Below are 25,033 nucleotides of genomic sequence, written 5' to 3'. Positions count from 1 at the left end.
CCTTTTCAAAAACTCTTGTCAAACTTGCAAAGGTGTATGTGGAGAAGGGGGATACACTGAGTGAGAAGGAAAAGAGCAGTATTATCTATTATCTGCATATTTCCTTTTTTTTTTTTTTTTTTTTTTGCCTCAGCTTTATACAAACTTGTTTGTTTGGTTTCCACTAAAAGTAATGCACAAAAAAAAAAAAAAAAAAAAAAAAAAAAAAAAAAAAAAAAAAAAAAACCCGTCTGATTCAAACCTTTTTACTTGTTTATATGGAATTCAATGCCCGTTTCTTCAAATATCTCAAGACTTTAAAGCAAAGCATTGGAAGAAAGCGGGTGTCTTTCGCTAGTTTTACGGAAAACGTGCCAACCATTTGTCATTGTTGAGCCAAGTGACTTGGAGTCGTAGCCTCAGCTTTTTCTAAGGCAATGATTAAACTTGCTCCCTCCATTTACATTCCTGCTTCAAGGTAGACCCCCGTTTTACGCGGGTTCATTTTACGCGGTTTCGATTACACGCGATTTAAGATTTGACACCTTTATTTTATTTTACGCGGATGAGTTTCGGTTTTACGCGGAAGCGGCAATGCAAACAGATAAAATTTTCCCCTCTTTCAAAATCCAAACTCCTAAAGATTGCAGATTACGCGTAATCAACTGCATTCGGGTCGCTGGAGACATTTTATACAATTGGTTCCAGGGCTCTTTCCAGAAGTAAAGTTATTAAACTCACACAGTTCAGAACTCACTGGAAGAAGAGCCTTTAGAAGTGACAAAGGAGGTCACAACCAACGAGGATATCGACGTCGGTGACGCACAAACAAAAACGTTCACATTGAAAATTTTGAGCCATTCCTAGACAATAGAAATGATCTTTCTGATTTGTTAGTGAAGGAAGATTGTATCACGGGCAAGTAATCACCCACACAACATAAACTGGTGGAATAGACGTTGAAAAGTCGTCGAATCTGGTCCAAACACTCGTCTATAACTGATCTAAAAACCGTCCCTAACTCGTCGAAATGTCCCCTCAGAACAGTCGAAAGTCGTCTTGTACACGTCGAAAAGACGACTACAATGGATGAAAAATGGTGGAATTAGATCAATAATATATACGATATCCATAGTGCTAGGTAACGTTACCAAAAACAGTTATAGATTATCTAAAAAACGTCTTCTAGGTGCGCTTATTGACGCAGCACACCTTTTTTTAATTCTGGACTCTTAATTGTAATGTTTATACGACACGTTACATTTTCCTTAACCTTTTAACATTCATACATTTCTGTCTAATCTGCCAGTTCAATTTTTTAGTACTTATTGCAATTACACTATTAAACTTAAAACCATATTTTTAACTTTTCATGTGTGCAAGCTTATTTTTTATCCAACAGTCTTATTTCCATACATCATTTTGAAACATAAATCATCAACAAGATGAATAAGCTTACCGAAATCAAGGCGCTATAAAACAGACGCTAAAATATCAGAAATAAAAAGCGGTGCTGCTCAACGTACGTTGAAGCACGTGCTTGAAGCACTCGGGTTACTCGATCATCGGCTATTATTTATATGAGGATTAGTAATCACTAAAATGAAGTATTTTGTTATCTACGGAACCAAGCCCCTATTTTAACTCTAGTATCAGGACTCCATGCACGTAACCCCCGCGTAAAAGGAGGGTCTACTGTACTGCCTTTTGTCTTCACACGGAAGTGAATGTTTGGAGTTCATGTATATTGGAGAGGAGAAACCAAGTGATCGTATGTCTCTAATCTTTCTAACGCGATTGCGCTAAATGTAGTTCAATGTAATGTAACTGCGACAGTTCAGGATTTGCCCTTTTTACGCAAATCGACTTAGGAGTTTCTAGAAGATTTCGTAGAATTAAAATTAAACTATGTTGCCTTTAAAGAATTTTTGTTTCTTTGTGTGTATCTTTCTCTTGTTGTTCAGAGATTTCCAGTGTGAGTGTGAACATACTAGCAAACTCTTAATACTTTATATACATGTATTGTAAAGACTTTTAATCGTAATGTTGAAACATTACAATTTCAAAACCTAAAAGTTCAACTTTTTTGTAAAATTTTCAAAGTTCGCACTAAAAATTAAATGGTTCTTGCATTTGGCAGAGTAAGGCCTTTTCTTTCTTGAGTTGTTTGCTATGAAATTTGTAGAAGAATGCGAATTACTGGGATTTTCCTGTGTTATGCTAACTAAAATTGTTATTAATTTTTGTTTGTATCAAGCAATATAGTTTCTGTTTATTAATATTCTATCTTGCTTTTCTATTACGCTATTTAACATGGCCAATTATCAAGATTCACGTCATTTAAGATCATAGTCATTTAAAAGACCTCATGCCCAAGTGAGGCGGGCATTTTATGTGATGATGGTGTTTCAAATATCCTTATATTAGTTAAATTGATCAAGAGAAAAATACATTTGAGTGTGCTATATCAATGAATTTAATGTTTTCTTTAGGATATATGCAGGATTTAAAAATATCATGATATTTTGGAAAATATCGGATATTTTGATTCTGATAAGTAACACACAATAACAGTACAAACTAAACTCTTCCAAACAGTAAATGTTTCCTCAAATCCCTCTTTATTTTCTTATATTATTATTACAAAATGTAGACTTAAAATTAATTAAGGTTCCTTCTATTATTTGTATAATATTTCATTTGAAATTTTTATAAATTTTAATTGAGTTAATTTAGAATTAGCTGTTTTCTACTTTTCTTCTGATAGCTACTTTTACACAGTTATATGATTCAGAAATAAAAAATATACATTAGTTGGTGCACAGTCTCATTCATAAGACATTTTCTTTTTTTCTGATCAACATTTAAACTTTAATTAGGAACTTTTACTATAAATTAAAATTGTTACATTATTAATAATTTTGTGAATTTAAAATAAAAAAGAATATTACATTACTTTCTTGTATTAATGATGTAATTAGTATATCATAAAAATATAGCACATAATTTTTTGGTGTTTTTTAATAATAAGTGCATTACTATGATATTACTAAATAATATTCCTATGATTAGTATAATTTTTACATTGAAAATACCATAGTTGAATATATAAATATCGAAAATATCATGATATTTTCAAAATATATATCAGAGAACCCTGGATATATGTAATAAATTTTTTGTGTGTGATGTATGTGTTTTGGAGTTTCAAGAAAAGGGGATTGTAACAATGCTTGTTCTGAAGTAGATTAAAAATTCTTTCATTTTCTTGCACTGAAGAAAAGATTTTAACAGGGTTCAAAATAAACTTTTGTTACTTGTATTTTGCACTTAAAAATTTAGTTTGATGCAATGGCACAGTGAGGAAATTCTTTAGGGGGGTACTTTAAAATCCCCCCCCCCCCATATGAACTTTGCGTCAATTCAACAGTCAAGTATCAATGAAATACTTCAACAGTATCTCCTTCTTCTAGGAGGTCAAAAACTGAGAGAGGGTTTGTCTGAGTTTACTTTCCTTGTAATTTTTTCGAACATATGAAACCTATGACTGAAAAATCTACTTTTAGGTAGCTCCAAAAGATATTTTTTATACAAAATTCACTTATTTGTCATGTCCCTGAAGGCATGAGTTTTAATAGTTTTTCCTGTCTCATTTAAGCCATTTAGGGGACCATTTTGAAACTCTCTGACTGTCTGAGATTGTTGGCCCCACTGAAAACTGAAGAAAATGTATAAATGCCAAAATTTGAATTAGAGACTCCTTTTGCTGCTATGAGTTTCATTAATAATATGATTACATTATAAATATATGTGCCTATGTAGAGAGACAGGACAGACAGACAGACATAAAGAAAGCTGATAAAATTTCTAGTTTTCCATGGGATCGAAAATCACTTCAATAGAAGCAGGTTGAAGTAGGCAGATTCAGGAAAAATTTTAGTTCTGAAAATGCAGTTTTAAAAAATCTTTGAGGCTGCAAAAGGTTTGAAGGGCCTCTCCAATAGTTTTCATAATTGATATTTTAAAATTGCAATAATAGACCATATTTATTACTGCTGTAGGGAAAGTAATAATAGGACTCATGAACTATCTCTGGAGATTTTTTTTCTTTTTAAACAAACTAAGAGCAGGGAATGAGCAAAAGCAGAAGGTGGTTGGAATGTGATATGTGACTGATGCAAAGTGGAAGTTTTAAATAAAAAAAATTGTTTAAAAAAGAATTATGATTTTCCCCCTACATTATTTTTTTTTCTGCTTTAAATAACTTTGTTGTTTTTCTATGTGTCTCATTCTTCTTGTCAGTGAATTGTTTTTGAAAAATATTTACCTCGGCATTTTGGAGTGAGCACCTACCCTGTCCCTCCTGCTCAAGTTACACCACTAGTTTGACGACCAGGATTTCACAACCAGTCATCATTTTTAGCACCAAACCTTTTATAAAAAAAACTAATTTGATGACTAGTTGCACGCTAAATTGTCATTTTTTAGTAACTTTATATAATACATAAATTTCAAGGTTTTTTCGTGCTTCGAACAATGAAACTAGAGCATTCTCATAAGTCTTTACTCTGCACTTCAAACTTCACCCCCTTCAGTAAAAAAAAAAAAAAGTAGCTTTGACTTGAAAATTCAAAATTTGAGTTAGTGGGCACCCTTTTCTAAAATATAAGCTTTAAGAAATGTATCTAGAAAAGAATTATCATGTAAGTTATAAAAATAAACCTTCTTTGGCAAATAGTTTTTTAAATATAATTATCATCCATTTGCAGAGAACAACAAAAATTAAAAAGTCTTTCGAGCCAGAATTAAATTTCAGGCACCAGACAAATTATTTCTCAGTTTGTAGGAAAATTTAGCATAAGATGACTTTGAAAAGATTCTTGTGCTGAAAGAACTTATCGCTATAGTATTTTTTTTTTCAGTCTCTCGGACGACCATGATTTTTCGGATCCTGTCTTTTTATTAGTTTTTTGTTTCTTTTCAACCTTTTTGACTTTTCAAATTTGAATGTTTGTATAGACGGGTGGGGTCTGTGCTATCGGAAAAGCAAAGGACAGAAGTATTTTTTGTTTATTGAGATTTTATAGGGAGTTAATTGGGAGGACCCTTCTCCCCTTCCCACAGAAAAAATTCTGGCTAGTGGTTTTTTATTACTTGCAAAATTGCACTTGAAGTAGCTTTTATTTTTGAAATTATTCTACTAGTTTTTTTTTTTTAAATTAAATATCAGAAAATCATTTTAGCAGAATATTTAATTAGATGCTTGTATGTATCTTTTCAATTCTAAGACATTTCCTGAATTAATTTTGTAGGTAATCCTGTTGAAAACAGGAATGAAGATAAAGATGACAAATCTGAATCTCCGGAAGAAGAAAAACCTGATGAAGGAGAAAATAAATTGGATACAGCTACAGAAAGGGAGCCATCAGGAAAAGGTGGTGAAGAGGAAATGATTGAAACACCTGAAAAAACAGGATTGGATACATCAACTGATTCATCAGAAGAGACTGAAGAAGAAGATGTGCCTGAAGTAGTTGAGGAAAGCTTGTCTGATTCGGAAAAAGCAAGGAAACCAGTGCATTTCCTTAATGTAGTTTTTGAAAAGGTATTCTCTTTTTTCGAGCAATCATGATTGCTTATTGCTTTCATTTGACTGTTTTGATGTCCTATGATTTTATTTTCCCCCCGCCACCCTCTGCAGCATCACCATCGACCGGCTCCTCACGATGCTGCTCCTATCGTGAAAACAGTCTCCAGGTTGCGTCAATATCCTACACTTACACGCATACATACATGCACGTACACACTCAAACACATACACACCCATATATACACCTGCACACATATATATACACCTACATACACAAACACACATACACACACGCATACATACACCTACACACAACTACCCACACACTCATGCCTGCACACTGACACAAACACATATGCCTACACACACATACACATTCCCCCCCCCCACACAAACAATCATACACACACTCATACCTGTACACAGACACAAACACACATACACATACCTCCCGTACACACAAACCCGTATACACATACCCCCCCCCACACACACATAAACACACATGCCTACATACACACACACACACACTCGTGATTGCGAAAAACATAATTTGAATTCAAGAGGTAAAAATTCAAATTATTTTTTTAAATTTTTTTTCATTTCTCAATTTATACATTAAAATAAAATGATTTTGTGAAATGTAATGCCACAGCTAGGCAGAAAGAATTTAGCTAGCATAGCAGTTATTGAAATGCATATTGAAAACTAATTGTCATAACAAGGGTCTTATGTTTTGATATTTAAAGAAATATATTATAAAATTTCTGTTTGAAATCAGAATTCAAAATTCTTTTCATAAAATTATGAACTAATTAAAAAAAAAACAAGGGAACATTTTCAAGTGTTGAAAATATCCAAATCTTGTTCGTGACATTAAATAGTAAAGGTGTTAGTAGTTTGTGTTAGTAAGGGTGATCTTTGAATGAAGTTATTCACCTGCAAATCAGGACTCTGGTAAGGCATTGAAAAGTAGACTGCAAGCCATAGTTTTAGAATTCATGCAAGCATCACCAGCATTGCTGTGCTAAATGCAAAAGTCGTATCTACAGCCGAGTTCAAACTGAGAAATTGCCGTTTAAAGTTGCTCCTCCATGTATTTGATTCAGACAGTAGCAGATTTAAGGGGAGGCCCAGATAGCTCAGGCCCCCAAAAGAAAAATTAATTTACTTATTTCTTTTTTTTTTACATTGACTTCTCTATGTAACATGCAGAAATGTTTTACAGTTATTTAAAAGTAGGCTTGCCAGAAGTCTCGGTTTGACTGGGATAGTCCTGGTTTTCAGACGAAATCCCGGTGTCCTGGTCAGTTTACTTAACGTCCTGGTAAAAGATAAATTTGATTACAGATGACCAAAAAAGTTTTAAAATAATTGTGAAGGAGTATTAAAAATAATAACTTAGTCCTTTCTGTTCCTCGGAGCCAGAATGACGTAAGTTCAAAAATTGCAATTTTCTGTTTATTGCTGCATTGTATGTAGAATCCTAATCCGCATTGAGCAATAAAAACGTAATTCTAAGAAGAAAAAAATCGTCTAAAATTATTTACCACTGTTAAAATAGCACATGTTGTATTTTTTGCACGAGACAGGCAAATGTTTTCCTCGTCTCCTGTAAAGTAGCGATCATGTGACTTACGTTAGTCTGGCTCTGAGGTACGGATTTGTAACATTGACCTGTAAAATTAATATTGGATTAGCTTATGAGGATTTTAACAATAAAATTAAAAACAAAAAAGATTTTCTAAAAAAGTCCTAGCCAATGCAAAGAACATGTAAATATTTTTAAAATTTTTATTCCTGTTTCAAAGTTTTTTTTTTTTCTTACAAAGGTAACTTAAAAATATTTACATGTAGGAAATAAAATGTTTAGATGTATTTGCTTTCGTCATATATTATTTATTACCCCTGGTTTAGGCTCATAATTAATAACCATTTATTCATAACATTGGGAATGAACTGCCCTCTAAAACATTCTAAAAGCCAATCAGGGGCGTGTACCCCTGGTTTAGGCTCATAATTAAGAACCATTTATTCATAGCATTGGGAATGAACTGCCCATTAAAACACTCTAAAAGCCAATCAGGGACGTGTACCAGTTGGAATATTCACCGCATTAGCGAGCGGAGGAGAGGGGGGAGGAAGTGTTCCGGTGTCACGGTTGAACATTTCAGAAATCTGACAAACCTATTTAAAAGGCACACAAAAGACACAAATCTTATTTGAATAAAAGCATTTTTGTTTGCTAACGAAGTAATACTGGAGTCGGAGGCCCAGACTTGCAGAAGTCATTAAACTCCTTGGTTTCAAATGCGAAGGAACCTATTATCGTGATTCGTCTATTAATTCTTCTTTGATGGAATCAATCAGTAATTATCATTTTTTTAAAAATGTATGGAGACAAACCTTGAAAAGTCATGAGCTATTGCAAAATTATAGATTTCTTTTTCAGTTTATAAAAAATGCAAAATGAAATAAATCACATGAGAGTTTCTTTACAAAACCGTAATATTAATGGAAACGGCATGTAGTAGAAAAGTTTTAAGAACAAATCAGCACCTGCTTTGAAATTTGCAAAGAAGTAGTTTCTGAATTCTTCAATAAAACCTGCATGTTATAGAGCTATGATTTTCTTATTGACATAATATTTTACAGTTAAAAATGAAAATTCATTTATAAAAACTCATTTGATCACAGTAACTCAACCACAGATGAGTTATGGGTTTGTTTAATAACCTTGTCCTTGTGTTATAATCATAACAAAATGTTCCTCATTATAACCTCTTATTTTTTAGCATCTTGGTGAAATTACACAGGGTTTAGTATTTAATTGGCTTGAAGTGTTAAAAATATGTTACGTCCATATTGAAAGTAGAAAAGTTTATAATATTTATGTATTTAAAAGTAAATTAATTAGCCTTAAGCGATCCTGGAAAAAATAAAATAAAGTCATAAAAATAATTTCATGATGAAACATTAAAAATTGAGGGGGGGGGGGGGTCAATTTCTTGGGCTCCCTCCAGAAATTATTTCTGTCTCATCCCCTGGATTCAGATGCAACCTTTTTCAAAGCTTTTTAAAAAATATTTCCCATTGACAAATGACCATAAAGCATTGTATTTAGGCGAAATATCTGACAAAGAATCACCTGGCTGGCGACCATAATTTAATTTTGAAAAAAAAAGTGCAAATACAATTATTGTGAGAAGAACAGCAGAGCAGTGTTAGAAATTGCAGTTGCTAGGCGAATTTTTCAACCACAAATTTTATTTTAACACCTAAATATCCGATCCTGGCCGCCAAATTTGATGCAAAAATTTTAGATCGCATTAACCTTTTTCATTTATAAACTTATCTTGATCACAAGCAATTGACATGAATGAAAAGAATAATTTATTTAGTTTTGACATTTTTTTTAAATGCATGTGTGCGTTTTTTCCATTTAATGGATTCTCCCTTTTTTTTTTAAATTTCATATGTGGATAATTTATCAAAAATTACAACTAGATTTTTTGTTTTGACCCCTTAAAATCTTTTTTCATGCATCAGTATGATATCTTGGTTTGAATCCTTATTTTTAACACTGATTACTAGCGTTTGATCAAGCCAAAGTTCTGCCTAGGTCTCAGTAAGAATTTGATACACTCAAGAAAATCTGTATATTTTAAAAAATTGTTGTGTACTATTTAATCAAATATTCATACTCTGTAACAGTGGCGTTCACTCGGGGGGGGGGGGGATTTTAATTTCAAAATCTTTCTGAGGAGATCACCCAAACCTTAATGTTACCAAAGATAGTTTAAAATTGAAATTTTAAGACTTCAATTTCAAAGAATTTCCGAGTCTCCTTCAACAATAGCCTAAATTTGCGTGATTAGGACTGGAATTTCGTATTTTTTCTAGAAAGAGAACCCTTCTTACCTTCACAACACTAAAAATAATGTACAATTGTGTTTTTAAGGCTCCAATTTAGAAAAAAAATGGCAGAAGTAAAGAAGTTTTAAGTTAGATTTTTAGGATTTCATTATTTGTGAAAAATTTAAGAGGGAAAACCTCCGAACTTCTTCTTTCCTCTTTAAATCATCCAAAGGTACTGACATATTTTTTTCAAGTTTTTACTTTTCTATATTTTTGAGAGAGAACCCCTAAGTTTGCAAAAGGTGTCTTAAATTTGTGTTTTTAAGATACTAGTTGTGTGTGTGTGTTTTTTTTAACATATATATATATATATATATTTTATTTATTTATTTATTTATTTTCTTTTAAGACTTCAACTTCGAAGAATTTCCAGGGGAGCACCTTTGAACCTTCCCCCCGTAGTATATTTTAGATGAAATCATTGCATACTTCAACTTTGTAGAAAAATCCAGCAAAGCTAATAAAATCAATAAAAATGAGATTTCATTTTTCAAGATGGAAATATGATGCCAATGTTTTTTCTTTTTTGAAATTCTTAGGTCGAAAAGGAATTATCCGAGAAGAAGGAGGAAGATTATGAAATAAAGGGAGATTTTGATGGGAAGCAAAAGAAAGAAGAAGTAATGAATTTGCTTCGTGAGTACAATAAACTGAAAGGAGGATCTGCCATGTCCAAAGAAAATTTTGATAAGTTATGGCGCCAAAAACAAAGGAAACTAGGGAACAAGTTTCCTTACATTGTAGAAAATGTAATTGCGGTTTTGAAAGATGTAAAAGAAGATGAAGAAAAGCCTTCGGAGCAACAAGAATCGACTGATTTGCCTGAGGTATGTATAGGTAATTTAGCTAAAGTTTTGATGATGTGTTTTTTCAAAACAATTACTGTAAAAAGCTTACAAGTTCTTTCATCAGCAAATTTTTGAATGCATAGTAATTTTATGAAGTAGGAATTAACTGTTAATTCATTTCAAATTGTTTCATTTTTAAGGGGGGGGGATGAGTTTAATGGGAAATCAGTAGCTTAAGCAGATTGCTAGATTTAATAAAAGTGGTACTATCTGTGTGGGTAGGGTTGAGAAAGCATGTGCCTGTTACAAATTAGAATTAATTTTAATCCTGTCCACACAGCAGAGGTTTTTTTTTTTTTTTTTTCGAGAAGAGTATCTGCTTATCTGAATATACAATAATAGTTAAGACCTATAAATCTTCTTAAAAAATCATACGAAATAGCCTAAGACTCAGGGCAAATGCTCGGATATAACAATTTTTAGTTCATCTTTTTTCTAGTTATGTAAAGGAAGAAAGTCAAAATATTTTTTTTTTTAAATTTCTCACAAGTTTTGTTTACCTACTGTCTTGTAAAAGTCGAGGAAATTAAATTTGATGTGATTTTTACGCAAAGAAAAGAGCTACAAACGTTTTTATTTTTATTATTATTTTATTTATTTATTTTTTTGATAAATTATTTTTGTTTTGAAGCATTTTTTTAAACGATTAAAGAATTTTTTATGAGAAAAATATAGTAGCTGCATTGTGTGAAAGGTGTTGCTACTTTGTTTTTGCATTTAGTATTTATGTATGTATTTTATCAGAATGGGAAAAGCTTATTTTATTTCTAGAAATCAGCTTCAAATGTTAAAAAAAATATGTTTGAAATAATTTGCAGTCTTAGCTAAGTAAGGAAATATTGATTGATTCTAGAAAGTCAACGTTGGTATACAGGATATAGACTAGTTCTATTTAGTTCTAGATGCAACTTCTTGTTTGTAACATTAAGTTCTAAATTGGATATTAAATGAGTCTTCTCGGAAAATAAGTTGATCAGTGAATGAAATTTTGTTTGAAATTATCTAGTATTGTTCTTAGGACCACACAGCTATTTTGCATGTAGGTTCAGCCAAGTACAAGTCACCAACAAGTTTTAATTTAGCAGTAAGTTATTGCCCAAAACCAGGGGTGAGGCATAACCACATGCAATATTTCAGACAGCTTGGTTACCACATTCAAAGACTGCAGTTTTGTTCTTATTAGAATTCATCAGTCTAGAATAGTGAATAACCGATTTTGAGGCAGATGTCATCTTGTTGAAGCTGAGAGCACCAACAAACTGGTAGATGAAGAAAATTTTTCTCACCAGTGAGTGTCCCAAGCATGGTGCGGTTTGACTTGTGAATTGAAGGCAAAAGCTTGGGTATTAGCAGTAACTGGATGTCTGCAGTCTCTTGATGGTATAACCAAGAGATCCTAAATGCAGAGAGATTGGACAATTTCGGAAGGGCGGCCATTTTATGTCCAAAGACGCTCACTCCCCGTAGACCGTAATGCATCTTCTGCCCCAACTATCACTGTACATTGTAACGAAAAAATTAGAAACTAGTTATGATATTATGAAAGGAAATGTGCAGATCTCAAATATCTGTTTGTTTTCTATCTTTATGAACAAATTTTTGAGAAAAATTTTTTTCTTTGTAAGTGCTATGATGATACGAAACGATTGGTGCTGGATTGGCGGACTTGGAACTCACTCCGTCTAATGAAAATACAAGAAGAAAAATTAGTCTATTCTTTGAAGATTTCATGTGCTATATTCCGTGGGAAAGCTAGAAATTCAAACAGCGCAGCATTTCGAGCTGACAACACTTGGACATGGCGGACAGCAGGACGCCGTTGCCCAATCTCTCCGTACATAGGATCTCTAGTATAACCATGGTGTCTGGTATATTGCACGTGGTTCCGGCTTAAGGCTGTGACTTACTGCTAATACCCAAGCATTTGCCTTCAATTTTCGAGTCAAACTGCACCATGCTATAATCACTCACTGGTAAGATAAATTTCCTTTATCTACCAGTTTGTTGGTGATCTCAGCATCAATGGTTGCGTTCGACGCCCTCGATCGGTGACTAACCAGTAGCTAACTGCAGCATTCCAGGAGATCTACCAGTTAACTGGTTGCTACCGATGTCATTCTATTAGCCTCACCAGTTGATCTACTGGCAGACCGCAAGTTAAGCTGGATGATTGGTTGATTGCACCACGTGACATTTTTGACCAATTATAAGTATTTTTCACCTGAGTGTTATTCGTCTGTGCCATGTCTGTGCAAATAACCGTTGATCAACCGAAAGCGTTCAATGAAGCATTGGTTGGTGAACAACCGGTTAGTAACCGTTGACATCTTTAGCTGTCATGTGATCAACCAACCGGTCGCTACCAGTCGAGGTTGTCGAATGTAAGCAAAGAGATGCCATCTGCCTCTAAATCGGTTATTCACTATTCCAGACTAATCAGTTCTAATAAGAAGGAAACTGCAGTCTCTGGATGTGATAACTAAACAGTCTGGTATGGTGATAGTGTTTCAGTATTTCATTAACTGCCAAGATATGTTTTATTAAAAAAATTGTACTGTTAAGTCACCAGCATTATTCAGTGTATATGTGCATGTATTTTCAAAAAACTTTATAGCTTTCAGGGTTATTTTTCTTAAATTGTGCTTTAGCACTTTCCATTATTTTATCTATTTATTTATTTATTATTATTTTTTTATCAATAGGCTGAAGGGACCTCAACTGAATTTTCAAGTTCTGAACCAAGTCCTGCCAAAGGTAAACCATATAAGATATAATGTGTTGAATGTAATATTATAGCATATTTTTGACATTTACTTAAAATACACCAAAAGCTCGGTTATTCCATTAGAGGACTGCAGTTTCGTGCTTTTTAGCTCTCATCAGCCCGGAATAGGAATTACCTAAGCTGGAGGCGAAAAACTCTTAAGGGAGCCAAGAGAGCCAAACAAACTGGTAGCTAATGTAGAAATAGCACACCAGATGAGTGACTGCAGTAATGGTGTGGTTCAACTCAAAGATTGATGGCGAAGCATGATAATATGGTAAATATATATGGTAAATACCATAGCTTGTTTGGCTCTCTTGGCTCCCTTAAGAGTTTTTCACCTCCAGCTCAGGTAAATCCTATTCCGGGCTGATGAGTGCTAAAAAGCACGAAACTGCAGTCCTCGGCTGGAATAACTGAGCTGGCGGTGTATTTTAAGTATTTCTGCCTTAGCCCTGGCTTAGGGCGGTAACTTACTACAAAATATTTTGACATTGTTCATCTAGCATATAATTTTTGAAAGTATACTTTTGCTTAATATTCTGAAACTTTTTTGCATTAAAAAATGGTTTTGTATTAATCTCAAAACACATGTCTGCTATATATTTAGCAATTTATGCATTATAATGTTGGTCTCTTAGGGTTTGTTCTCTCAGAAAGGTTAAAGTTAATGTTAACTTTTAAAATAAAATTTCACATGATTCAAGTGGAATTTTAGCTGAAACAGATGTTGTTCATTATGATTAAAATGAATAGTACATAAAGCTAACTTTGCTTATGGCTAATTTTATGCAACTAGAAAATATACTTATACCAATTTAGTTGAATTTATTGAATAATTAAATGTGAAAGAAATTTAAATGTTTGATTTTTCAATTTAAAACAATATTTTATGATTTTGTATACTGTAGGCTGGAGTGGATACAGCATAGCCTTTTTAGGGGAGGGGGGAGGGCATGCTGAAAAATATAGTTTTGGGTGTGAAAAGTTTTTGGTACAAACTGTTTGGGTGTGAATAAAAAGCACCAAACTGGCCAAGAATAAGGTACCTAATAGAGCTTGAACATTATTAATCAACTTCAGGAGCAGTGAAAGGAAGTATTTTTTTAAATATTTACTGAAACTCATAATAAATAAATTTAAAAGATTACAGCAAACATTTGTATTTTATTCATAAAGTATTTGAACATAATGAATAATAATATATTTGCATTTTATCCTTAATCCATCCATCTTGTATACAATTATTAAATTATGATCACTCACAATAATGATGAATATATAATATTGTCGATGGTTTAAGGGGAGGGGACTCATAACCCTCCTCTTGTATCTGCCCTTGACTGTGGGTGTACTATATGTAATATGTATGGGTATATGTATGCATATATTCAGGAGATATCAGTCTTCTCTGATATTCATTCAACTGTGATTCTTTTGTAAAATTTATTCGTGAATCATTTATCTCGATTTTGGTATTTCAAAAACCATTTTCTTTTCTTCTCATTAGAACCAGATATAAGTGAAGCTCCAAAAGATACCTTTGCTGTTTGGGCCTCTGAAACGGGGAATATATGTCTTCTTGCTAAGTTTCAAGGCATTATTACTATTTATTATTCAACTGAGAAAGGAGAGCAGGTAAAATTATGTTTTTTTTTAAAACCCCCGACACATGAAGGAAGGGGGTTTTAAGTTTGACGTGTCTCTCTGTGTGTGTATCTGTCTGTGGCACTGTGGTAGCGCCTAAACAGATGGACCGATTTTGAAAAACTTTTTTTTGTTTGAAAGGAGAGTTGATTAAGAGTGTTCTTAGCTATGATGAGTCTTTGGATGACCCTAATTAAAGAAGATATTAATTAAAAACCTCAGAAAGGTTTTTTGAGATTTTTGCAGTGAAAACATATTAAATTTTTTTTAAATTTAGTACCAAAGTGAAGAGGTTTTCCCACGTCTGATAGAATGTGTTTGAAACTTTCATGTTATATGGAATTCGAATTATAACGCATTTATAAGCCTAATTCACGCGATTAGTAACCGAATTCATTCTTGGCCGACAAGAAAATTAAAAGCAATGATTTAAATTTTTATATGTTGCTAGCTTCTATTTGTTAACAAATAAAATATTTGTAATTGATTTTATTTATTAAGACTTTTGAAAGGATTTTCAATTTTCCCTCTTAGTTCTACACTTGCGACTCAGTCGTTTTTTTTTAATTTTTAATTTTAGTTACTTGTTGAAATTATATAAGGGCCGGTAGTAGTTAATAGTAAAGTTTCTAGTTATTGGAATACAGGATGGCTTTTGTGACTTTTATACAATAATTATAATTTTATGTACCATTTTTCAAGTGAACTGCTTGAAGAAGAAATAAATAAGTTAACTAATAGTCGAGACTTGCGCTACCTATGTGTAGTTTGCACAAAGTGTTAGACACCTGCAGAATGTGCCTAGGTGCAAGTTTCATATAATGCTCCTGTGTTTATTACTATTATTATTACAGTAGAATCTCGATCAACCAAGGTTCAATTAACTGAGGTTTCTGTTAACAGAGTCGATAATTAATTTTTTTTTTTGTATATGGGCAATTTTTTGGTATTGCAAGCTTTATTTTTGTTTTTCAGGTGTTTTATTATTTTTTTTAAATAGTGTAAATTTAATAAAATGATCAATTTCTAACTTTGAAATAACATGTTCTGGACTTTTTTTAAATGCCTCTTTCAATATTTAACTTGACATAGTAAAAAAAAATTCAATTCACTTTTTATAACTTAAAATCAGTTATTTTCCTATTTCAGTTTTTTAGGTGAAAAAAACCTTACTTTTTATATGTTGATTTTTATTTTATAAAAATATTCAACTGTATTTTTACTTAACCCTAGAGAAATCGCGTTTCTTTTTGTTACGCTAGTGCTTTCGCTTCAGTCTTTTCCCCGCCGTAGCAATCTGTGAGACGAAAGCAGAAGAAAGGAAGTGCCAGGGAGAAAATGACACCTGACTAGGATGGCGCGTTATTAGTCTAAATGAGCAACACACATCTCCAAAAGCTATGCAACCTTGAAATATCGATTAAAATTCTCAGAACTAAGTGTGTGAACTGGGGAGAGTCTGACCTTCAGCTACACAGATGGGCCCCGTTATTAGAATAAGGGGTGGTGGGATAGAGCGAAATATCTGACAATGGGCGTTGAATCGACCAAAGCTCGACTTCTCTAGGGTTAATACATTTTTAAAATTTGCGATCCTGACATGTTTTTATACAAAGTTTCTATTAACCGACATTTGAGGCACTAATGTTCCCAATTAGCTTGGGTAATCGAGGTTTTACTGTATTATTACTATTATTTGTTCTATACCAAATCCTGTTTGACTTACCTAAATTTTGCTATCTGTGTGGGGCATTCCTTGCAGATATGTCGTGCCGCCGAGAGCAGGTCTGTCCATGTCCACTTATCCCCAAAGCAGAATACTACTAAATTTAAGATGTACATCGCAGAACAGATGCCTGAACTGCAGAATAATTCTGTTCAAATAAGGGGAACCAAGGCAAATTTTCTAAAGAAATTCTACAGATTTCTGCAGAAGCACAGCAAATTTTCTACAAATATCTTCTAGCTAAAGATAAGACTGAGTACTGAACAAATAAATAAAATGTTTCTTTCATATTCCAGTATGAAATGGATTTTTATTTTGGGATCATGATTTTCGAAAAAGGTCACTTTTCTCAGTATACAATTATATTTTTCATTAATTGTTACATTTTATAATGTTTTGAAGGTCAGTTTATAATGTATGAATTTATCTTGCAGAACGATTTTGGTCAAATGATTTTAGGTTGCATCATAAAGTATTCTGCTTTGGGGCCACTTATTAAAATAGTATTTAAGAAGTAATTAAGTCTATAAATGAGGTAGTGAGAAGCAAAGGGATGTAAGTGGCAAAATTAAAAATTTGGAGATAACCAGTACAAATGGTAGGTGAACACCTCCTCTGTGTTGGGGCAAGAGATGGTACTAGTAGCCCTGGTAGGTGCTGCTGTACAGCATGATTTAGAAAAAGATGTGAATGAAAGCCTACCTAGGATCTGATCTTCAAACACATTTTACTTGAAACTTAATCCACTTGCATCCCTTTGCTTCTCACTGCCTCAAATGTAATTCAAGATACTTATCCCAACAATTATAATTTTCTCTCTGTCTATTTTTTCAGGATATTAAAGTTCCAGTTCCTAATGTTGAAAAATGGAAAGGAAGTTGTTCACCACCACTTATCTCTTTTGCATCTGATGAACATGATACTGTTATCTTAAATATGTTGTTATCAGAGGTATGTGATGAAAAATTATTTTTTTTTCTTCTGTTTTTAAATGATTTCATAAAATATCCGTTTCTCTATCAGCATGATAAAAGTAGTTTTGAAAACATAATAATGTAGGAATCAGAATAATTTAAAAACATTTCTAGCAGCTGGTGGAGTTGTTCCTCAGTATGAAAAAATTGAAGTACAGTCGGAGCTTCGTATATCAAAGTAGTAAATTGCCGGAAAAAATTCAATATGTAGAAATTTCGATATGTAGAAGCAATCTTAGTTTATCATAAAAATATCCTAAAACATTAAAATTTTTCGTATGAAACCCAATTTCTAATTTATACGAGTATCAGATTAAATGAAAGTAAATAATTAAAAAAGTGATGTGAAACATTTACTGGGCACTGCATAGTTTCTAAAAACCAACTGTATTGTTGTTTCAGGTTTTTGAGTGAATGTTTTCTGTAAGTTTCAGTACTTTTATAAAGGCTTTTTGATTTCTCATAAAAGCAGACACTCTGCTTGCGGAAATACTAAATTTACCAGGAATAACATTTTTGCGTCATCATACATCTTCATTCTTCGGCAATTCAACTTGATACACAACATTGGGGGATTTTCGTTTTGACAATGTAATGGAAAGAAAAGTAAAAAATCAATCTACTTAACTTGAATGATTTTCTGAAGCTGAAAAGACTGGGAATGATAATCAACAGACAATAGGGATAACTTGAAACTGATTTTACTGTATAACTGGTTGCAACTAAGATTTTAAATAAACTTGAGTGAATTTAAGAACTCCAAAACAAAACAACGACCTATCTATACACCCCTCAACCCCAGATTCCTTGTGAGTGAACACAATTTTCTCCCCTAACCTTCATTTTTCATAAGATGAACAGTCTAAAGTGCAAAAAAAATCTATGAATGTCTGAAATTTTTTTTTCAATACATAAAAACAATTTTTCTATGTAATGAACATGGAAATTTGCTGGGATTTCGATACATAGAAAAAGTTTGAGATGTGGGAGTTCTATATATGGAAGTTCGACTGTATATCTATACATAAGTGAAATTAAGATTTCTACACAGCCATGGGCAGGTAAACAGCAGCATCTGCTAAAATGAGTTTTTGAGATCTTTGAAAAAACTAGTTTTTGATTCCGTACAATAGTAAAATGTTGCAATTGGACATTCTTTTCATGCTTTATTTTCAGAGTAAACAAAATGAGCAAGCTTGTACAATATGGCTGAAGTACATTAGAAAACAAAAATGCCAAAAAGGAAAAATTGGCAGATTCTGTCCTTTATCTTCCCAAGGCAGTGAATTCTTATAAATCAAGATTTTAGAAACTTGTTCTTTAAAAATTGTGCATTATCAGGGTTCATTCTCAAAAAGTGCATTGTTTCGACTTCTAGTTTTAAACCTTTAAATATGTTTAATTTTATCAAAATGTTCTTCAGAGTATTTAATTTTTCTTTTTGCTTTTGATAAGTTCTTCACTTAATATTTACTTTCCTTCTTTCAAGTAGATGAATAAACAGTAATGAAGTTGGTCCCAACCTTATTATATGAGTGTTATAAAATGAAACAGGAGAAGAATGCTCAAAGCCTTCTATACATATAAACAAAACATAAACATCGCTATTTTCCTAGTAGTCATACTCCCCTCCCCCAACTTTTTTCCAAAAGGCAATACAAACTGAAGATGGTTTTTTTTTTTGGGGGGGGGGGGCAGTTAAAGCATGTGTGCGCAGATTAGAGCTTTCCAATGTGGCTGGTTCAAGTGAAAAATGGTTTGAAATTTTATTAAACTGGAAATGTGCAAGAGGATTCAGCAAAAAGTTTCTGGAAATTCGAAAATAGATTTTTGGTTGCAAATAATGTAGAACAAGAAAACTTTTAATAGAAAAAAGTACAACAGAGGTTCGAAAGTCTGAGGTTCCGGTTAATTCAAGGTGCTTATTGACTTTTAATGTTTTTCTTTAATAGCTAATATTATTTGCATTAAAATCTGAAAATAAAAATCTTTCGCCATTGTAAAATTTCCTTACAAAGTAATAAAAATGGTTTTGAGTGGCCGTTCTCAGCAACACTCGCCAAGTGTCACGAAACTTTCTTTGGCTGCTTGAAATGTATTAAGATAACCTTTTTAGACAATAACGTGATGCAAAAAACAGCTTGTACTTTAATAATAACTTGTACGAAAATTTAACCTTCTACCATTATCGACTAATTGTTTTTGTGTTACATAAGATACATAACATGCAAGCACATACATACAAATGACGCAACAAAACTAGCTTTTTTGATTGCCAACAAGTTCATGCAAAATTAATTCATTTAAATCATCATTCATTTCATTATTCATTTAAATTAAGTGCAGACACAGTGAGAAAAAGTAATAAAAATTCCTTTAAGGGTTATTGAAATGGAAATTTATGTTGAAATTCAATTAACAAATTTTTTATTTAAATAAAAGTTCCTTTTCTGTACAAAGAAATAAAAAGAGCACGTCCTTACTTATGTCTCTCAAAAAGCATTAAGTTGCAATCGTGAAGAATTTTCTGGATAATCCAAGATACCATGAGCCTCAATTAACTCAGATTTTTAAGACTCTACTGTCTAGCCGAAGTTTAAATTTTATTTCCTATTTCTTTTAACTTGTAAATTTACCTTTTTTTTTATAAATAAGCTGTAAGTATAGGATCTTACCGCTTGTTACATAAGACTTTTACCTTCATTTTGTGAGTTACTTGTGGTACCCGCACAGCTTTTCCCGTATTAGAAAAATTAAAAGGTCTTTTGGTTCGCCTGCATATTTACAAATAATGTATGGTGAATTTTCTCGCCAATTGGCTTATACCCATGTTACAGTTCCACATTATGATAATTTCGTATCTCGCCAATTGGCTTGTGCCCATGTTACGGTTCCACGTTATGATAGTTTCGTAATTTACTCGTCCATCTTATGATAGTTTTGTTCTTAAAATTGGAATAGAAAAGGAATCGCATCGAATTTTCAAAAAATCGCTTCGAGGTGCACACCCCCATGCTACAAACTAACTTTGTTCCAAATTTCATGAAAATCGGCCGAACGGTCTAGGCGCTATGCACGCCACAGAAATCCAGACATCCTCTGGACATCCAGACAGAGAGACTTTCAGCTTTATTATTATTAAAGAAGTCACACCATTGCTTGCAGGCTCTCTCTAGTGTGCTAAATTACTTTTAGCTACCAGTTTCAAGGTTATCTCAGTTTCAATAAGAGGACACCTACCTCTATCTCGATCATTGGCTATTCCAGACTAATAAGTCCATAACAAAAACAAAGCTACAGTCTCTTTATGTGGTAACCGGGCTGTCAGTATATGTTTGTAGAAAGTTCTTTTTGTAAAGAAAACTTAACTGTGAAAATGGTTTAGAAGCTTTTTTTTTTTTAATGAAAGAAGTACTTAAGTAAATTATTGGACTTAAAAAAAAAAAATGTGCCTTGATTTGAAACAAAATATTGTTTTGAAGGGTTAACTGTCTCATGAACAAACTGAATTATTCAATTAGCGTTATCTAATGATAAAAGGCTTACTTTGTTGGCAACTCAGTATAATAGTTGTAATTTTTCAGTTTCAAAAAAAAAAAAAAAATAAATAAATAAAAGAGCCAGTTACCTTGAAATCCACGATTTTTTTTTTCAAATATGTTTCAAAAACTTTTGAAAAAATGGTCATCTTTTGCCTTTCCTTGTCCAACTTTTTGAAAAGAATTACAACTATGTCTGCGTGTCTTTTGTCCAATATTTATGTATTTCACCAATCAAATATCTATCAAATGTGTTTTCAGACATCCGAAGATAGTTGGGCTGTGACTTCCATACAACTGAACTATGACACATCTAATAAACTGTTTGATGGATCTAACAATCGTAAGCTTATTTGCGATCATTCACTAATTTTGTGAAATAATAATTTTCCTTTTTTTTCTTAATGATGACTCACCTTGACATTTTCATAGATCTGTATCTCAGAGCCAGAAGGACGTAAGTCACATTATGATAATTTTACAGGAGAAAGGAAAAACTTTTTTCTGATGCATGCAAAGGAGGGGATGCGCACTCTTATAACCCTGGTAAAAAATTGAAAAGGAATTTTTTTTTTAGAATTAAGTTCACATGGCTCCATGCGGAATAGAATTCTACATGCAATGCACTAATAAACGGAAAATCGCATTTTTGTGGATTTTGCGTCTTTCTGACTCTGAGGTACAGATATTTCAAGTGCATTGTTTTAAAAATATTCCATACTTTATTGTTTAGTATGAATTGAATATTAAAACTGCAATGTGAAGATAATCAAATGATAGTATTTTATAGTTAGGATATTGATTTACATGAATATTTGAAGTACACATATTTTTTACTAATGTATTTTTTTTTTTTTTATTTTTTTTATATTTTATATCTTGGATAAAAAAGGTCTTAAGTACTGTCGAACCTAGCTATCTCAAATTTTAGGGGACAGAATAAAATGTTGAGTCACAGAGGTTTTGATAAATAATAATAAGCAATTGGAACAAAAGCTAAGAGTTAACATTCTTTTGCATTGATATTTTCAACATTTTACAATATAGCATGTTTTGATTACATATTTTCAAAAATTCTGAGATTTTTACTTTTTCCTCAATTGAAACAATTTAAACATTTGAAGGATAAAATCTAGATAATGTCGCCTCAAAGCAATAGTGAGACATCTTATCCAAAGAATAACAGTAAGATATCCTACTGTTGCTTTGAGGCAATGATATATAAAGATGAAGGTTTATTTGATTATGTATATGTTTCTACGTTGGATTTTTGCCAAATTTGGCACAGAGGTTCTTTGATGCTCAGGAATTGTCATGGGGGGGGGGGGGGGAGATTTCCCTTATGGCAAATCCAGTTTTCATCAGAGCAATCTGAGCAATTATTCAGTTTCTATTTTTTGTCTTGGTGCCTTGAACTTATCCATAAAAGCCCAAAATTTGTCTTGCATATAAATATTGAAGTGTATTGCTGAATTTATTATTTGGTTTAATTTTTCAGTACGTAGTTTTGAAAAAATTTTCATTAAGAACTTGGTTTGCTTTCAGTTAAATATATATATATACACAGTCCAGTCTCATTAATGTGACCACCATGTACTTTCCACATCAGAGTTAAATAACCAATCACAGAAGGCAGGTGGCAGCACAGTGCAGTTGAGCGTATATAAAGGGTGTGTGAGGGCTTCGGAAAACATTTCAATCGTTGGCGTAATGCAGAAACGAAGCGATTTATCCAACATCCAAAAGGGCATGATCATTGGCTTTCGGGCCAAGGGTGGAAGCATTTCCGAAACGGCCGAGTTTGTGAACTGTTCTCGTGCCGCCGTGGTAAAAGTGTACTGTGCATGGCAAAATGGGACTGTCCAAAATCAGCGACGTGGCAAATGTGGTGCACCACAGGCCATAGATGACAGAGGCGAACGACGGTTGCGGAGATGCGTTCGGGCAGATAGACGGACTACCGTTGAGCAACTGACCACCAAAATTAACCAAAGGGCTACCAAAGTGTCTCCCAAACTGCTATTCAGCGAACATTGCTGCGTCTGGGCCTCCGAAGCAGACGCCTGGTTCGTGCACCTATGCTGACTGCTGTTCATCGACGACGAAGGCTAGAATTTGCACGCCAGTACAGCAGCTGGACGTCCACTGAGTGGCGACAGGTAGCATTTTCAGATGAATCTCGTTTTATGCTCCATCGGACAGATGGACGTTGGTGTATAAGGCGTGAAACCTGTGAAAGGAACCACCCTGCAACCATTGCCGGAACGGTCCGAGCTGGAGGCGGGAGCATTATGGTCTGGGGAATGTTTTCCTGGCATTCTCTGGGTTCACTGATCATTGTGGAAGGCACGATGGATCAAAACAGGTACGCATCTGTCCTTGCGGACCATGTCCACCCCTACATGCCCATTGCTTTTCCTCAGGATGATGGCATCTTCCAGCAGGACAATGCGAGGTGCCATACAGCTGCCAGTGTACGAGCGTGGTTCGAAGAGCACCAGGATGAGTTTACCGTCCTCCCCTGGCCAGCAAACTCACCTGACTTAAACCCAATCGAGCATCTGTGGGACCATCTCGTTCGAGTTATTCGCGCCTCAACCGCGTAATCTAGCGCAGCTGGCCTTGGCATTAGAGTCGGCATGGCTCAACATCCCAGAGAACACCTTCAGGGACCTAAGTGACTCTCTTCCTGCACATCTCGCAGCAGTCCGCTCTGCGAAAGGTGATTATTCTGGCTTCTGACAGATGGTCACATTAATGTGACTGGACTGTGTGTGTATATATATATATATATATATATATATATATATACACACACATACATATATATTTTGAAATTACTGGTTATTCTTCAAATGGCATTCAAAGCAAATTATGTTTTATTATTTTGGTTCTGATGTTTGCATGTTTCATTTGTTTTCATTCGGTCTTTTACTTTTGCTTTAGTTTTGTTTATTTGAAACCCGCAGATTTGTATTCCTGTTCATGTTTTCCAAATGGATGAAATTAATCAAAAGGTATTTTATTTTATACTTCAAAATGTTTTTATTATTTATGCTTGACTTTTTTGTTTTATATTTCTATTTTCGTTTCCTGCTGCAAAAAATTAAAAACAGTGCACATTTATTAATATTTTGTTTTCTCAATCAACAGAGATTTTACTGTAAAAGCAAGTGTAATTAAGGTATATTCTTAGTAATGTTTATATTTCAACTTGTTATTTAATTAGTTCAAGTATTATTTTAATTAGTTCAATTTTTTTACAACTATGTATACTACTTGTTTTGTGATAAATTATTATATTTAAAAAATTTGCTACATATTGGATTTTTTTAAAATACCGTATATACTCTCGTATAAGTCGAGAAATTTTGTCCAAAAAATGAGATCAAAGGAAGGGGGGTCGACTTATACGCGGGTCAAATTTTGAGAAATTTTTTTTCCGATCAACAAGAGCTGGGAAGCTACGAGAAATGCTGATGTGCGGTTACAGGTAGTTGCTTATAAGTTGATCTTGTGAAAAAGTAAACTTATTCAAAAATAATAAATAAAAAAACCTAAATAATACACATAATAAAGAGGAATAAAGATAATTTTATTCCTCTTTATTAAGGATCAAATCGGCGATTAACAAATATCGTGAACCGTATGAAAATACTTATCGTCAACAGTCACGCCATTCAAATAATTAACTGCTATACTTTTTGTTTTAAGAGTGGCAACATACTTGCTTAATCATATCTTTTCAAAGCACGTGCGCACTTCTGCTTCCTGGTTGTGATCATTGAGGTTGTGATATCATTGACGATTCTGCAGCCGCCGATGCATACGATGACGCGGTGATGACGGAAGCGGACTTTAATGAACTTTTTTTTTGCGTCCGACTCGGAATCCGAGTTCGAAGGCTTTTAGAAATGTTTTCCTACTTAATTCCTATTTTATTTGTAAATAAATATGTTCATTATTTTGAAATTTCTTTGAAAATAATTCGCGATGTTTTTGGAAAGTATGGGGGTCGACTTATACGCGGGTTTTAGATTTTTTCTGG

The 25,033-nt window shown here is 33.2% G+C and overlaps 1 protein-coding gene across 1 annotated transcript in view; it reads left to right on the top strand.

Moving 5' to 3' along the window:
- Positions 1–1,719: 1,719 nt before the first annotated feature.
- Positions 1,720–25,033, top strand: part of LOC129220857 (uncharacterized) — a 38,663-nt gene continuing 15,349 nt past the window's right edge. Inside the window, exons 1-7 of the mRNA XM_054855288.1 lie at positions 1,720–1,750; positions 5,292–5,584; positions 10,027–10,314; positions 13,038–13,089; positions 14,610–14,737; positions 17,307–17,423; positions 21,247–21,328. Of these exons, the coding sequence (XP_054711263.1) occupies positions 1,720–1,750; positions 5,292–5,584; positions 10,027–10,314; positions 13,038–13,089; positions 14,610–14,737; positions 17,307–17,423; positions 21,247–21,328 (991 nt within the window). The remainder of the gene's footprint in view (positions 1,751–5,291; positions 5,585–10,026; positions 10,315–13,037; positions 13,090–14,609; positions 14,738–17,306; positions 17,424–21,246; positions 21,329–25,033) is intronic.

The sequence above is a fragment of the Uloborus diversus genome, chromosome 4, assembly GCF_026930045.1.
Source record: "Uloborus diversus isolate 005 chromosome 4, Udiv.v.3.1, whole genome shotgun sequence".
Taxonomy (NCBI): Eukaryota; Metazoa; Arthropoda; class Arachnida; order Araneae; family Uloboridae; genus Uloborus; species Uloborus diversus.
Note: the sequence above shows the minus strand (reverse complement) of the source record. Positions and strands in the feature narration are given on the sequence as shown.